Source organism: Pseudorasbora parva, chromosome 8, assembly GCF_024679245.1.
Source record: "Pseudorasbora parva isolate DD20220531a chromosome 8, ASM2467924v1, whole genome shotgun sequence".
In the NCBI taxonomy this organism is placed as follows: Eukaryota; Metazoa; Chordata; class Actinopteri; order Cypriniformes; family Gobionidae; genus Pseudorasbora; species Pseudorasbora parva.
This window is the reverse complement of record NC_090179.1, coordinates 10723877-10740862: the sequence shown is the minus strand read 5'-3', so window position 1 is coordinate 10740862 and position 16986 is coordinate 10723877. Positions and strand designations below refer to the sequence as shown.

General features: G+C 39.2%; 1 protein-coding gene across 2 annotated transcripts in view; it reads right to left on the bottom strand.

Annotated features, from left to right (window-relative positions):
- Nucleotides 1-699: 699 nt before the first annotated feature.
- The window catches only part of dscamb (Down syndrome cell adhesion molecule b), a 233486-nt gene continuing 217199 nt past the window's right edge, over nt 700-16986 (bottom strand). For both annotated transcript variants that reach the window (XM_067450076.1, XM_067450077.1), the window contains exons 31-33: nt 15327-15524; nt 12546-12848; nt 700-5784 (exon numbers count right to left, since the gene is read on the bottom strand). In XM_067450076.1, the coding sequence (XP_067306177.1) occupies nt 5411-5784; nt 12546-12848; nt 15327-15524 (875 nt within the window). In that variant the 3' untranslated portion in view covers nt 700-5410. The remainder of the gene's footprint in view (nt 5785-12545; nt 12849-15326; nt 15525-16986) is intronic.

The window sequence follows — 16986 nt, the reverse complement described above, 5'->3', positions numbered from 1 at the left end:
GAAAGATTGATACTAGAGAGAAAATTATAACCATGCAACCGTCTACTACAGTATCACATAAGACACCCCCTGGGGAAAAATCCAATTATTTTTTTGCTGTAGGACAGGAAACACTGTCTAAATTAAATCACCATAATCAACAACATTAACATTAACATGTATGTTAAACCCTATACCAGAGATAGGCAAACTCAGGCCTGGAGGGCCACTATCCTGCAGAGTTTAGGTCCATCCTGATTAAACTTACCACCAGTAGCCTTCTAGTAAAGACATTGATTAGCTGTTTCATATATATATATATATATATATATATATATATATATATATATATATATATATATATATATATATATATATGCAGCTTCAGTGCCACATCCGCAGTGTTTTTTATTAATAATAATTATTATTATTATTAAAGGTTAGTACAATTATTTATGTAAGAAACTCATCTGTATCTTGTTCTTTTGAGAGAGATGAAGGTTATTCCATCCACTATTGTCTTGAAAGAAGAAAGCAAACCGGCAGAGAGAAGTGGAAGGCCCAGGTGAACAACAGCAAGATAATAAGCACACCAGAGTCTGTAGTTTGAGAAACAGACGCCTCTGGTGCTCAGCTGCAGCTTCACTGAGTGAAGACTCGAGAATGCATGAGGTCTTCAGCTGTCATTACTGCACGTACATGATTGTTTGATGAACAAAATGCTTGAAGAATAACATTTATTTGAAATAGAAATAGTCATTTGTAACATTATACATGTCTTTACTGTGATTTTTCAACAATGTAACGCATCCTTGCTCAATAAAAGTATCAATATCTTACAAAAACATAAACATTTCATAGTAATTCCAGACTTTTTAATGATAGTTTTTTTTTAAAGAAAGATTTCTTCTATGTTCATTTTGTTTTAAAATACCTCTTTTATAAGGATTTGTATGTCCCTATTGCCATCATTGTCAGAGATCACTATCGGGTAATAACATCAGCCTTCATTGTGAATGTCTTCATCCATATTTCATCAGCTATGAGTTCAAGATAACAGCATTTGATTAGTTCATATTTACTTATATATCATTTTAGATGATCATGCTTAAGTTTTTGTTAACTGTTATATGGAAACTACACCACAAAAAGTTTTTTTTTGTTGTTGATCATTTTAAGAGGGGTTCTACAATGGGATCGCAACTCTTTGAATTCAAAATGGTACTGCATTTAATACATGTGTAATATCCAAAAATATGATCATTTTGAATGATAGATTTCTCAAGTCATACTATTGTTACACATTACCACACTGTTAGTATGCATTGGTTTTGTATCTGATCATTTTGTCAGACAACATCAACTAAAAGAAAGCGCTTGAAAAAGAAAAACCCAGAGATTCTTCGACCCGTTTTTACAATTTGTGTCCATTGGCATGGTCCAAGGACTTTTGTCATACTTGAACCACGTACACACACACACAAAATTTACTGGATTTGAGGAGTTTTGTGGTTGACATTTAAAAAAGTAACAAATCCTTCCCTTGCAGGTCAATCTGACCCTCATAGAAATGAACAGGATGAATAGGATGCGTTAGCACACATAGAAAAACTAAAAAATGCTCAATATTCAAGGTAAAAAATGCTAAAAAAAAGAAAAGAAAAGAAATTCTAAGGTGTATATGTGTATCGGAATGCATACTGAAGCTAAATGATTTTAGGACCCTGTGGAACAGCTCATTTGTTCCCTATAGAGCTATAAGGCTATCAAGAGTCATGGAATATCATGTTATATATTATATTCCCACAAGAGGTTGGCAAAGACACCCAATGTACAGTAAGATATTTTGAGCTGAATAAATAGGGTTATGCATGAAATTGGTAGTTATTTTGGAATTAAGTTGAAAGAATGTTCTTAAACTATTATTTATTGATAGAATCTAATAATTCAAAGGTAAATAAAATTAAAATAACAAAAAATATATATTGCATTAAAAATTATCACAATGAAATGAAATAAGCTTTTTCAACAAATAAATAAAAATAAAATAAAATGAAGTATAACTTTAGGGCTTTGTGTCATTTTTACCAATGATGGAAGGATTTGTTACAAATTGCGAGGGAGGGATAAGAGAAATTTACTGTAGTTCTTGGAGTTGTCCAAATGAAAATGAACTAGCAGTCAAAACCTGATGCGCGGATGCCTTAAGTAAGTTTGACTCATCCATGTTAATTGTTGTCTAAGTAAGAATGGCTGCGTTCCACTTCACTTTTAGACGTGGATTTGTGAATTTCCCTAAGCACTTTCCCCTGGGGGAATCCCTGCCGCCATTTTGAAGTGCATGGACGAGGGAAGTTTCCAATGGGCAGACCCTCGCTCCCTCCATTTTGACCGAGTAAGGCTGGATCCCAAATGGCACCCTAAACCCTCAGGGTCTTCCTCTGAGTCCGCACTTTCACGACGTAAGGCTGATTTGACTGCAGGGCAAAGTCCTCTGTGTAACCCTTCGGAAACATAAAATGATGAATGGGACACCCTACGGACTTGTGGAACTGACGGACAAGCACACGTGGCAGCCATTGTAAGTCCACAAGTGCATAGAAATGTGCCATTTGGGATTCAGCCTGAGGCCCTGTCTCAAATGGCACACTTCATGTGCACTTTTGGTCTTGTGGACTTACAGTGGCTGCTGCGTGCGCATGCCCGTTAAGTCCACGAGACCGTAAGGTGTCCCATTCTTCATTTAAGCGTAAAGAAGGGTGCTAGTGAGTGCCCCTTTTGTGGCTGCTATGCGCCCTCGATGCGCACTTTAGGTGAGCCCGCAAGACCGTGAGCTACATGAAGGACATTAGCCCAGCAGTCAAAGCGGCATTATGTCGTGAAAATGCGGACTCAGAGGAAGACCATGAGGATTTAGGGTGCCATTGGGGACAGAGCCTGAGTCTACGTCATATGTACACTTCAGGCAGCTCCATATACCATAATGCAACACGAATGTGACGTCACTGCATATCACGTTTAATTTACCCCACCACAAACAACTCTATATATTTTTTAAAACATTTAAACAACCCAATCACACCTATATACATATATCATTCTGCATTAAACAATTTCGTAAAGGAAAATAATAAATCTTTAAAGTTCAGGCCATAGCAAAGGTTCAGCCAGTAGTGAGCACTCATGCAACGTAAGCAATGACGTACATCCGAGTGAATGAGACGAAGGGAAGTTAGCGAGTGAAGGCATAATAAAGGCCGTGTCCCAAATGGCACCCTAAACCCTCATGGTCTTCTTCTGAGTCCACACTTTTACAACGCGATGCCGCTTAGTTTTTTTTGGCAGAAGTGCGCATTTCGACCTCAAAGGGGCGCTTGCGAGCACCCTTCTAAGACCTAAAATGACAAATGGGACACCCTGCGGACTCGAGGACTTAACGGACACGCGGCGGCCATTGTAAGTCCGCAAGACCGAAAATGCACATGAAGTGTGCCATTTGGGACAGGGCCAAATGCACTGGAACGCAGCACATGACCTATTGCATTTGACTGCTTATTGGAAGGTGGTCATTAAAAACCTAATGTCACGTTTTTAGACTTTTTTTTTTAAAGATAACACAATCTGCTTTGCTTTAATGTGAGTGAATGAATATGCTGGTTGACTGCATGTGCTGGTTTTCAGATGACTGTAGATAGAAGAGCTCCTCCTACAGGCAGTAATCACAGCTTCCTTCATAAACATTTCAAAAGACATCGCAGTGCCATCTGTTGGTTAGGATCTGAGTCTGTAACCCAGGCACAATATTCTCTTGACTTCCTGTGGGCTGGACCCTCTAGAGTTTTTCTGAATCTTGATACTATTTTTAAGTTATATATATAATTTTGATTCTTATTACAGTAATTTTTACATTATACAATTTTGGTCTTTGTGTTTAAGGCAAGCGTATTTTAGCTGATGTCTAGACTGACATTCGAAAGGCAGGCTTGACAACTGAAGACATGAATGGCAAAAACGAATCATGAAGTATAGCATTTATATATAATTTTTTCATCATTCTGTCTGTATACTATTCTCACCATTAGACACATTTTTCAATTATGGTTTAGAGACTGTGTCATTAGTTTGTCTCTTTATTGTCAATCATCTTCGGGTTTATTTTTCATTATGCATTACTGAATACATTCATATCTGTTAGTACTTCAAGATGTCCAAGAATTACGAAATTATTAGTAAATCCAGTGTCATATTGCTCAATTAAAATATCTTCTCTTTGTTGCGTGTCTTACACAAAACAGGCCACACCATCTACAAACAGGTGAATCAGATACCATTCATTCAAGGAGCTGCTGGAGAAAACTGCATATAGACGTTTGCGTTTCTTCCACGCTTCTCTCTTCGTGTCACACATGCTCTGCAGCTCATCAGATGAAACTACCGTAGTCACAAAAAGCTCCAAAAGAGGGAAAAAAGACAAGAGAACCCAACAGTTTCAATTTTCTAATCAAACCAGATGTGTGCAAACATGACTAAGGACTTTATTTACCAAATCTTTTTTTCTTCCCTGTATTATCCACAAATAAAAGTGATTTCTTCATGTGTATGTATATATTTATATATCTATTTATATATTTATATTTGTATGTATATTATAATATATATTATAATATATAATGTCATAACATATTATAACAACTATATTGTTATAATATATGTTGACACTATATGTTATAATATATATAATCCCTTAGTGTGACAAAAAAAAATCTCTTGGAATGAATTTTTTATTTTCAGGTCCCCATGCAGTCCTTAGAAAGCACAACATTCTGAGACGACTGGAAACTGTGGACGTGTGTCCTCCAAGTTGGACTCGTTGTCCTTCCTCCATGTCTTCTGCGATCGTCAGATACACCGCCGCGATAAACAGCTACGAAATTGCCGATCACATCAAAACATTAGAGTCATGGATAAAGAAAGCAACGTCTTCCTGCAGAGCTGACCACACCCCGACTTTTTAAACCATTTTTTGATAATTTTTCTCTATTTTTATATAATAATAATAATGACTATAGAATTATCCTTGATATAAATTCAAAAGTAGTTCCTCTGTCAATTTAAATAAATAATTTTGGCAATCTTCATAACGGTGGTATTTAAAATAAATGAATGATTACGTAAAAAATCCAACTTAGTCAGAAAAGAGGGCAAAGAGAAGGAGGTGAGAAAAAGAAAGAGAGTGTAAAAAAACAGCAGAAAGAGTGAGAAAGACAGAAAGAAAGTCTGATGCAAAGAAAACTATCCACTTCTTTAGGAATTCAGAATGTATGTACAGGACTCATCTCTGAATCAGAAAAGCGCTCGTCTTTGCAGCAGGTCCTCTCACGTTTGTGTGTGTGCGTGACAGTGCAACGTGGTCCGTAGCTGTAGTCCTGTGTTATACAAGTGTGTAGGACTTTGCGTAGGGGTTGTTGCTTTGTTTCAGGTGTCCTCTGGAGTCTAGCAGCGATTCCTGTGAGCTGCTGAGTTTGGCAGCCTGGGCCAGGTCGCCCGGCTCGCGCTGTGGCAGTGTGGAGGCAGTCCCCGGCTGCCACTGCTGTACTGCTTCTCTGCTGGGCGGGCCGGAGGAAGAGAGGGCCGACGAGGGGGTCTCCGAGGGGGTTGGGGCCAGCAATGCCGGACGCTTCGCCAATCGGCTCTTCTGTGGGTCCATACAAGTCTGTCCTGTGGCCTCCCGACCTGAAGGGGCCGCTCCCCGGTTCAAAAGGAAGTCCATGCGTAGGTAAGGGGGAAGATGGACCAGCTCACCTCCTATGAGACAGACAGGGTCATGTGAGTGTGAGCACTGCTCAAAGATCAGATTTGCTTTGTGTTAAATGTGATAAATAAGGAAAATAATGGATGGAGAATATTGGACTGAATTGGATAGGACAGGACAGGACAGGACAGGACAGGACAGGACAGGACAGGACAGGATTTGGATAGGATAGGATAGGATAGGATAGGATAGGATAGGATAGGATAGAATATGATTTGGATAGGATAGGATAGGATAGGATAGGATAGGATAGGATAGGATAGAATATGATTTGGATAGGATAGGATAGGATAGGATAGGATAGGATAGGATCGGATAGGATAGGATTTGGTTAGGATAGGATAAGATTTGATTAGGATAGGATAGGATAGGATAGGATAGGATAGGATAGGATAGGATATGATTTGGATAGGATAGGATAGGATAGGATAGGATAGGATAGGATAGGATTTGGTTATGATAGGATAGGATAGGATAGGATAGGATAGGATAGGATAGGATTTGGTTATGATAGGATAGGATAGGATAGGATAGGATAGGATAGGATAGGATAGGATTTGGATAGGATAGGATAAGATTTGATTAGGATAGGATAGGATAGGATAGGATAGGATAGGATTTGGATAGGATAGAATATGATTTGGATAGGATAGGATAGGATAGGATTTGGATAGGGTATCATTTGGATAGGATAGGATAGGATAGGATAGGATATGATTTGGATAGGATAGAATATGATTTGGATAGGATAGGATTTGGTTAGGATAGGATAAGATAGGATAAGATTTGGTTAGGATAGGATAAGATTTGATAAGGATAGGATAGGATAGGATTTGGTTAGGTTAGGTTAGGTTAGGATAGGATAGGATGGGATGGGATGGGATGGGATGGGATGGGATGGGATGGGATGGGATGGGATGGGATGGGATAGGATAGGATGGGATAGGATAGGATAGGATAGGATTTGGATAGGATAGGATAGGATAGGATAGGATTTGGATAGGATAGGATAGGATGGGATAGGATTTGGATAGGATAGGATAGGATTTGGTTAGGATAGGATAGGATAAGATTTGGTTAGGATAGGATAGGATAGGATAAGATTTGGTTAGGATAGGATAGGATTTGGATAGGATAGGATAGGATTTGGATAGGATTTGGATAGGATAGGATAGGATAGGATAGGATAGGATAGGATAGGATTTGGATAGGATAGGATAGGATAGGATATGGATAGGATAGGATGGGATAGGATGGGATAGGATTTGGATAGGATAGGATAGGATAGGATAGGATTTGGTTAGGATAGGATAGGATAAGATTTGGTTAGGATAGGATAGGATTTGGATAGGATTTGGATAGGATAGGATAGGATAGGATAGGATAGGATAGGATAGGATAGGATAGGATAGGATTTGGATAGGATAGGATAGGATAGGATAGGATAGGATATGGATAGGATGGGATAGGATGGGATAGGATTTGGATAGGATAGGATAGGATTTGGTTAGGATAGGATAGGATAAGATTTGGTTAGGATAGGATAGGATTTGGATAGGATTTGGATAGGATAGGATAGGATAGGATAGGATTTGGATAGGATAGAATATGATTTGGATAGGATAGGATTTGGTTAGGATAGGATAAGATAGGATAAGATTTGGTTAGGATAGGATAAGATTTGATTAGGATAGGATAGGATAGGATTTGGTTAGGATAGGATAGGATAAGATTTGGTTAGGATAGGATAGGATAGGATTTGGATAGGATAGGATAGGATAGGATAGGATAGGATTTGGATGGGATAGGATAGGATAGGATAGGATAGGATAGGATAGGATAGGATAGGATAGGATAGGATTTGGATAGGATAGGATAGGATAGGATAGGATAGGATATGGATAGGATGGGATAGGATGGGATAGGATTTGGATAGGATAGGATAGGATAGGATTTGGTTAGGATAGGATAGGATAAGATTTGGTTAGGATAGGATAGGATAGGATTTGGTTAGGATAGGATAGGATAAGATTTGGTTAGGATAGGATTTGGATAGGATTTGGATAGGATAGGATAGGATAGGATAGGATAGGATAGGATAGGATAGGATTTGGATAGGATAGGATAGGATAGGATAGGATATGGATAGGATAGGATGGGATAGGATGGGATAGGATTTGGATAGGATAGGATAGGATAGGATGGGATAGGATGGGATAGGATTTGGATAGGATAGGATAGGATAGGATTTGGTTAGGATAGGATAAGATTTGGTTAGGATAGGATAGGATTTGGATAGGATTTGGATAGGATAGGATAGGATAGGATAGGATTTGGATAGGATAGGATAGGATAGGATAGGATAGGATAGGATAGGATAGGATAGGATAGGATAGGATAGGATAGGATAGGATAGGATAGGATAGGATTTGGATAGGATAGGATAGGATAGGATAGGATAGGATAGGATAGGATAGGATAGGATAGGATAGGATAGGACAGGACAGGATAGGATAGGATAGGATAGGGTAGGATTTGGATAGGATAGGATAGGATAGGATAGGATAGGATAGGATAGGATAGGATAGGATAGGATTTGGTTAGGATAGGATAGGATAAGATTTGGTTAGGATAGGATAGGATAGGATAGGATAGGATAGGATAGGATAGGATATGGATAGGATAGGATAGGATAGGATAGGACAGGATAGGATAGGATAGGATTTTGGTTAGGATAGGATAGGATAGGATAGGATAGGATAGGATAGGATAGGATAGGATAGGATAGGATAGGATAGGATTTGGATAGGATAGGATAGGATATGATAGGATTTGGTTAGGATAGGATAGGATAGGATAGGATAGGATAGGATAGGATAAGATTTGGTTAGGATAGGATAGGATAAGATAGGATAGGATAGGATAAGATGTGGTTAGGATAGGATAGGATAGGATAGGATTTGGATAGGATAGGATAGGATAGGATAGGATAGGATAGGATAGGATAGGATAGGATAGGATAGGATTTGGTTAGGATAGGAGGAACTATTTTTTAAATCAATATTTTTAAATTCAAAATAAGATTGTGGGTTCAAGGTGTGTTGACACCATACAACAAGAAAGTACAGGACATGACAGGATAGTCTTTGGACTGGATAAAATAGGGATTAGGGTAGAGTAGAGTAGAGTAGAGTAGAGTAGAGTAGAGTAGAGTAGAGTAGAGTAGAGTAGAGTAGAGTAGAGTAGAGTAGAGCATGTCTCTCAAACTTTCACATCACATTCACACTCACAACACCTGTTTATTCTAGCTTCATGCAATCTTTTTTTTAATCAGAACTTAAATATGAATAAGTTTAAAAAAACAAAAAAACAACAACATTTGAGCAACATTTTGAGCAAACCGCTGGAAAATCACATTTTTGTCAAAGACTACATCCAGATCGGATTCAGAACGATGATCAAACACAGATGGAGTCGATTGAGTCCATCAACACTCCCGAAGCTTCACATTCCTATAGCTCGTTCTGGGTAGAAATTTCATTCAATAACGTTTTTGTGTTGTTTATGAGCTGTTAAATATTGATGACTGAGTTATTTTACATATGCATCTGCTTACATATGACATTGAATCTCCAGATCAAAATACAGGCGAAAAAGGAGCAAAACAAACAGTGCTCTTTCAGAAAATGTATTAAAAGCGCCCCCTACCTTAACAGTTAAAACACGAAAAGCCAGACATTTCCATCAATGGCAGGGAACCATTGTCTCACAAATGAAGGAAATTTCCATTAGAACTTGTTCCAATAAGGTCAGTGATTGACGTTTCTATCACATTCAAGGACTCCATTGTGATAGTAAACTGCTGTTTTGTAAAGACAGATGATACTGCCACAGCACAGGATGCAGATTGCCCCTATTTGGCCTTAAGGAACAGTGCCAGGTGCTCTCACTGACCAAAGGCTTCCTGTCTGGGGGAATCGCGCAGATACATTCACAATGAAACAGTAACAGTAAACTTTAACCAGTAACCCAAGAACCGTCTGGGGCCTGAAAGCAGCCCTGGGTGGCCCAGACGCAGGCCAGGTTAAGCCCATTGATGTGAAAAGAACATGGCAGTGTTTGGACAAGAGCCTTCATGCCTGTACCCATCAACACAGGAATTGATAGCACACTGCAAGAGTGACAGCGGACTGGTGAAGAGGTAAACTGAGGAACATGTGGAAAAACACATAAGAAAACAGACTCGCACACATACTACTGGTCAAAGGTTTGGAAGTATTTACATTTTTTTTAAGGAAGTGGTCATTTGCACTAAAGTGATCCTATTTATCGCTATATGCTATAAGTGAATATTGTATTTTCTTTGCACTAAGTATAAAAAGTTGTCTGATGCTATGGAGGCAAATATTATGTAGATATTATTTGCCCCTCAGTGTATTATAGTATATTATAAAATAGTTTACAATAGTAATATATTCAATGTTGATGATTATTTATTAAAGGGTTAGTTCACCCAAAAATGAAATTGATGTCATTAACTCCTCACCCTAATGTCGTTCCTCACCCGTAAGACCTCCGTTCATCTTCACACAGTTTAAGATATTTTATACGTTATTCCCAGAGCATATGCAGTCTATGCACACTATACTGTCCATGTCCAGAAAGCTAATAAAAACATCATCAAAGTAGTCCATATGTGACATCAGTTGGTTGATTAGAATCTTGAAGCATCGAAAATATATTTTGGTCCAAAAATAACAAAAACTACGATTTTATTCAGCATTGTTTTCTCCTCCATGTGCCTCCAAAAAGAATCAAACGGGTAATGAATCAGTGAATCAATCAAAGATTTGGGTTGCCAATGTCACGTCATTTCAACAGCGAACTAGTAGTGAACAAGCCTGCAGTCTCCCTCTCATTTACTGAAGCTTTCGCGCCTCGATCGCCCCCCGGTGACCGGTCCCAGTATAGCCGCCCCTCTGTGTTTTCTAATGGACGCGCGGCAAACTAAATACTAAAATTACACTTCAAATACTTTTTCCCCAAAGTTAGTTTATGTCACTGAAGGCAGTTATCATCACGATGATTTCATTTCAAGTGTTCGTTTTTAAAATAAGTTTAGTTTGAGTTAGTTATTTGATGCTATAAAAACGGGGGGTGTGACGTCATGATTGACAGCTGAGACTGACGGCTTCTCTGAGTGTAGTTGTCACTGAGGCACTAACAGACTTTTTTCGAAATTTTTGGGAGCAGACTGGAGCTTTAGCTTTAATTTCTACATTTCCAGAAGTGTTTATTTCACACCAACATAATTAATTGTTCTGCATCTGCGATAGTGTGGGCGGGCTTTTGATATCGCAGCTGTACTTCCTGCTCTACTTCCTGTTCTCTACTGCGCAACTCCGGTCCCGAAATCGCTACTGCGCAGACTCGGCCCCAAGATGTCCGCGCCGTGCAGTTCGCCTAAAAGCTTCAAATCTGCCAAGCGGAAACGGATGATGTCGAGTCGTCCATATTTTTTTACAGTCTATGGTAGTGAATCCATGATGATATGTGTTCCCCATGCTAAAGTGTTACCAAAATTAAAGTCTCTCTGAGCTGATATAAAAAAAATATCAGGAAAAAGGCTTTTTCAAACTCGGGTTGGTTGTATCAAAAGCTAACGTCACTGATCCTGCTATCAGCAGGATTTAATCCATAATTTCAACTGTCTTAATCAAATGATGGTGGGCAGAGTGCCAACAAGGCAGACCATTTGCACTTGGTTAAAAAATAGATAGAAATAGATAGATAGAAAGAATAGAAATAGATTTTTTAAAGACGTCTAAAAAAAATCTACCTTACCAAGCCTACATTTATTTAATTAAATATAAAGTGAAAACAGTAATAGTGTGTAGTATTATTTATTTTTTAAAGAACTGTTTTCTATTCGATTTTTTTTATTTATTTATTCTGTGATTGCAAAGCTGACTTTTCATCTTCAGAGTCACAGAGGTCATTGTAATGTACTGATTTGTTACTCAGTTATCATCAATTAATACTGATAAATTATTAATTATGATTATTCTTCTTCTTATACTTATTATTAATGTCGAAATTTCTGGCAACCATTCTACATTTTTTTTCTTCAAGATTCTTCGATGAAGAGAAAGTTAAAAAGAACATAATTTATTTGAAATAGCAATCTTTTAAAGCATTATAAATGTCTTTACTGTCACTTTTGATCAGTTTAGTCGGTCACTAACATAACCCTCTTCTTCAACTACCTCGCTCCATTCTGGTATATAACACTCATTTTTCACAATCCAATCAAATCAAATCGAGATGAATAAATTTGAGTCCCGCCCTACTTTTTCTCATGTTGAATATCCTGTTTTTTAGTAAAAGACTTCACAGTATTTTGCTCATATGGGATATTTAATAAAAGTAGAGATTCTGTGATAATTAAACTACCATAAAAAGAGTGGAAATGACTTGCATTCCCATTGGAATTAATATAATTTATAAATAATTTATTGGTCAAGAAGGTCTTTTCACATGATTTAATAAACAGGATTACTGTATGTGTGTATTAAATACAGACACCAGTGTTGCTGTTCTTAAGAGGCCTATACACTAGAGGCTTCCTACACACTAGCAAGCTCCATTTTGATGGTGTGGAAAGAGTTGCGTCAGTTTAAAATCAAGCGGGAATACAGCAAATTGGTTTTCTGAAAGCACAACCAGAGCTTAGGCTTACTGTTTGTAGCCTTACCGGGTCTGTGTGCTTTGGGCACGGCCATATTCATGACCCGGCTGGCGTCTTGTGGTTTGGGCGGGGAGGCGGTGAATCTGCAGATGCCTGACTCTGACGGCGTGCTGGACGTCAGGCTGTCTGTGTAGTCATTGGTGCCGGCCGTCATCTGTTCGGAGGATGTGTCTGAGATGAAGCATTCTGTGATCGTGAACTTGGCGTGTCGCAGCTGTTCCTCCATCTTAGCGTGTTCGTAGGCACGGGCTAACTCCTCGTATGTGGAGGAGGCGCTTTCTGTAGACACCATACTGCTGCGAGCTCGGTCTGTGAGAGAGAACACACACCATTATATATCACAAAGCTTTATCCTGTGTAACCACATGGGTTCTTTTTGAAGCTTGTAATTTTTGAAAGCCTGAAAAATTCTAATGGATGGACAAAAGTGATGAGAGAATATTATAAATATCTTCAATTGTGCTCTAAAAATGAATGTAATCTTATGGGTTTGGAATGATCTGAGGCTAAGTAACCAATCCCTTTAAAAATAATATGTTGTTCTATATTGTCTTTATAATTATTACCTAACTATGACTGGGCAGACCAAGTTGCTGAATGGGCTTTGACAAGTAATAATGGATAATAATTGTAATCTGCATGATGTCAGAGAGTCACAGATTTGGGAACAAAAACATTGTTTTTGTAGCCTGACGTGGTCATACTCAATTCTAGTCAGAATATGATTCTGAAACTGCTCCATTGGGCTGTGATTATGGGGCGTGTTTCAACCGAACCAGGAAAGACATCAATTGGACAGACCAACAACCAATCAGAGCAATGAAGTGACGCTAGGGCTGGGCGATATGGCCTAAAAAAATTATCACGATATAATTTTCCATATCAGTCGATATCGATAAATATCACGATAAATGTAAAATCTTTATTTCTTTAAAGTTTAAAGACATATTTTTGCTCCTGAGTGAAATATGTAGAAAACAGACAGCTAACTGTGGTTTTAAACTATCCTTTATTGTCAAAACATGACAAACACTTCCCAAAGAGGTGAACTATTTATTAAAACTAAGGTAGATTTATTTATTAAAATCGTAATTGTGGTCAGCATTTTTTTACTCTACACTGTATATGAATAATTGCCTATCATTACTTATTGTTTAAGTAAAACACTAAAAACGCAAACGGGCAAAAAAAAAGGTCTACTGTGCATCTCTCTCTCTCTCTCTCTCTCTCTCTCTCTCTCTCTCTCTCTCCGATACACACACGCATGCGCGCATCTCACCGACACACACAAACGCGCGCGCGCGCGCATCTCACCGGCACACACACACCTCACCCACAGTGGGATGGTCGCGAGAGGAGGGAGAAAGCAAAGTGCAGTATTTCTGGATTTCCAGTAAGGGCTGTCTAGTCTATTTTATTCATTTTAAACATCGGATGAAATTTCTCTTTTGATACAGGCGATGCTGAGTCATTAATACATCACCAAAGAGAAACAATTAACGTTATGATAGCGATCATGTACAAGTCCGATGTTTTAGTGATTATAGTTTGGTACAGTTAGTGTTAGCTTATTTTAAGTCACCCACTGCAACTAACAAGGTAATAGGCCTGTGTGTGAATGTAGTTAATGAAGATTTACCGCTGTGCTGGGCTCAATGCTATATGGAAGAACTTCGAAGAAGCATAATTTAGCAGGATAATTTAATAATTAAATTCCGTGTGGTGAACGTGAACCTATGATAAGCATGCAGTCCACGTACGTTGCTGTTTTATGTCGGATGGGATCGCCAACATATCTCCAAACCACTGAAGTTGAGCGAACTAACTTATCAAAGATATCTTTGTCCTACGAGCTGGTCGTGAGCTCTGAGTTTTCTTCACTATCGCTCATTTTTCTTGCTCTACTTCACTCTGATCCTCAAGCCTGTCAGTCACTGACTGTAAACAACAGTGCGTGCTGCACCCAGAAGCCCGGCCTGCAATACGCATGCACAGCATTACGCATAGCGCATAAGCATCATATCGAGAATGTATCGAACATTATATCGTGATAATTATCGTTATCGTTTTATCGCCCAGCTCTAAGAGACGCATAACGTTAGTTGTCAAATGTCAACAGAGCTCAACTGTTGCCATGTCTGCGTTTTTTTCCATGGGTTGTTTTTCATGTCCGCGTGTTGAAGCGACCTCAATTATGTGATATATAGACCCAGGAATGCGAATTTAACCAGGCAACCTTGCCAAAATAACACACGTTTAACCCCCCAAACGCCATTTTTTCCAGGAGAACCCCCTGAGAAGCTATTGTTTTGGGCTATTAGTTTGGTGGGTTTTGTTGTAAAACTTGGCAACCCTGTCTGCACGCACGCTGGAATAAATGATCTTTGCTGGTTTTGTAAAAAAAAAAAGAATTGAATTATACACAGAGTACTTAGCCAGCATGATCATCATTTCAGAGAGAAATAGTAAGGGTGAATGCAGATACAAACAAACTCTCTGTTTAGGATTTGAACAAATTCAATCCACGTGCCTTTGATGATGTGCATGATTATGTTACTGTTGACCATCTGTCCATCTTCATCTAAAGCCCGCCCTGACAATTTCATTGGTCCGAACAGTTTCTGTTCAGGCATAATCAATCCTCTATGGATCAAGTCCAGACCGAACTGCCTGAGCTCAAATGTTGTGGGCTGAGTTTGGCTGGCATCCAGTCTATTGTTTTTGAACTGGGGAGGAAGTTTTGAGATTTAAAAGTTACATGAGTTAACAGAAGCTGATATCTGTTACCTGTGTCCTGAGAGGGACTGACGCTGTAGCTGTCGCTCTCTTTGTCCACAGAGCCCGTGGCGCGGGGTGTGGGCAGCCTCCAGTCAGTAGTTAGAGTGTGTGAGGAGACGGGAGGGTGTGGTCGGTTCAGGGTCCACTGGCTGGCATATCGACTGCGTGTGGCAGGACCTGCTTTAGCTGTGCGGCGGGCAGTGGGGTCTGAGGGAACAGAGACACACACCTGTTAAAACACCAGTAAGTACAAAGTGACCAGTGTGAACTGAACCCAATCTCTACACTTGTGATTGTACTGTGGTGCAGTGATTAAACTATGGTGGTGCATTGTAATTTGGTACTTTACCAAATCCCCCTCCACTATATCTACACATATTAACAAATAAGTGGCATCAAAAGCTACTGTGTCAGTGCCGTGCGTTGTGTTCCAGGGCTAAAAAGCTGAGATTGAAAAGGAGCAGTCTATATTAGTCATTCAAAAAGGGAAACGTACTAGGACAGCAGATAAAACCAAAAACAAAAAGCGCTTGTTTTCTGCTTGTTGGTATGAAAAAATGTATACAGTGTATTGCCATCTTTTTTACTTTTTACAAGGGTCCCTGATTGTCCACAACATTATTTGAAGGCCCTACCATTTGGCTTAAACCAGCCCATGACCAACTAAGGACCAGCTTAAACCAGCTCAACCCAGCTGCTATGCTTCAACCTAACCAGCATGAGTTTCTCACAACTCACATTCTAGGAATACTAAGAAACATCTGGACGTTTAGTTGTTTTAGCTTATTTTAAAGCTTGCTTTGTCTTATTTAAAGGGGGGGTGAAATGCTGTTTCATGCATACTGATCTTTTTACACTGTTAAATACTTGGAATCCCATACTAAACATAGACAAAGTTTCAAAAGTTAAGGTGGACGTTTGATGGGAGTATTTCTTTGTCAAAAATACTACTTCCGGTTAGTCATAAGTTTCGGCAAGTTTTTTGAGATCATGCGTCCCCTTTGACGTTAATGGGGGCGGAATTTCCTTGTATGGGCCTTACGGACAATTCTACCGGAAGCGCGTGAGAGAGAGAGGGAGAGAGCGAAAGCAACAGGCTATGCCCATCAAAGCGCTGGCTCGTAGGCTGCGCTGCACAGGTAATGTGCACAATTAACAATGACATCAAAAAGTGCGTTTTTGGTTGCCAGACCAAGACAGTCCTGCACAGATTCCCCAAAACCCTGCGTTAAGGCAACAGTGGATGTAATTTGCTTTTCCGGATCAGCAACTGAGTTGCGCGAATGTTTATGTCTGTTCGCTGCATTTCGGTGCCGACTGTTTCATAAACAAGGCCCAGCTCGACGCCGGATTTTCCCGATCGCCTAATGCTGAAGGATGGAGCAGTCCCAACGATAAAGGTCCCAACGTTAGAACCGCGGGCGGTGAGTGAGACTGCTTCAAATGTCTGTGTTTTTGCCTATGCTCATCAAGTAGCCCAAACATGATCACGTATAGTTAGTTGATCAATGGAGCATGGGATGTGTAGTGCGTGTACATTTGTTTAGCTGGCCACTATATGTGTAACTTTATGTTTGTGTATTGTAAAAGCACTCCAAACAACAATACACAAAGAGGGGGGAAATATGTTGAACTAAATAAGCACGCTTCTTCATTCAAATGCGCTACT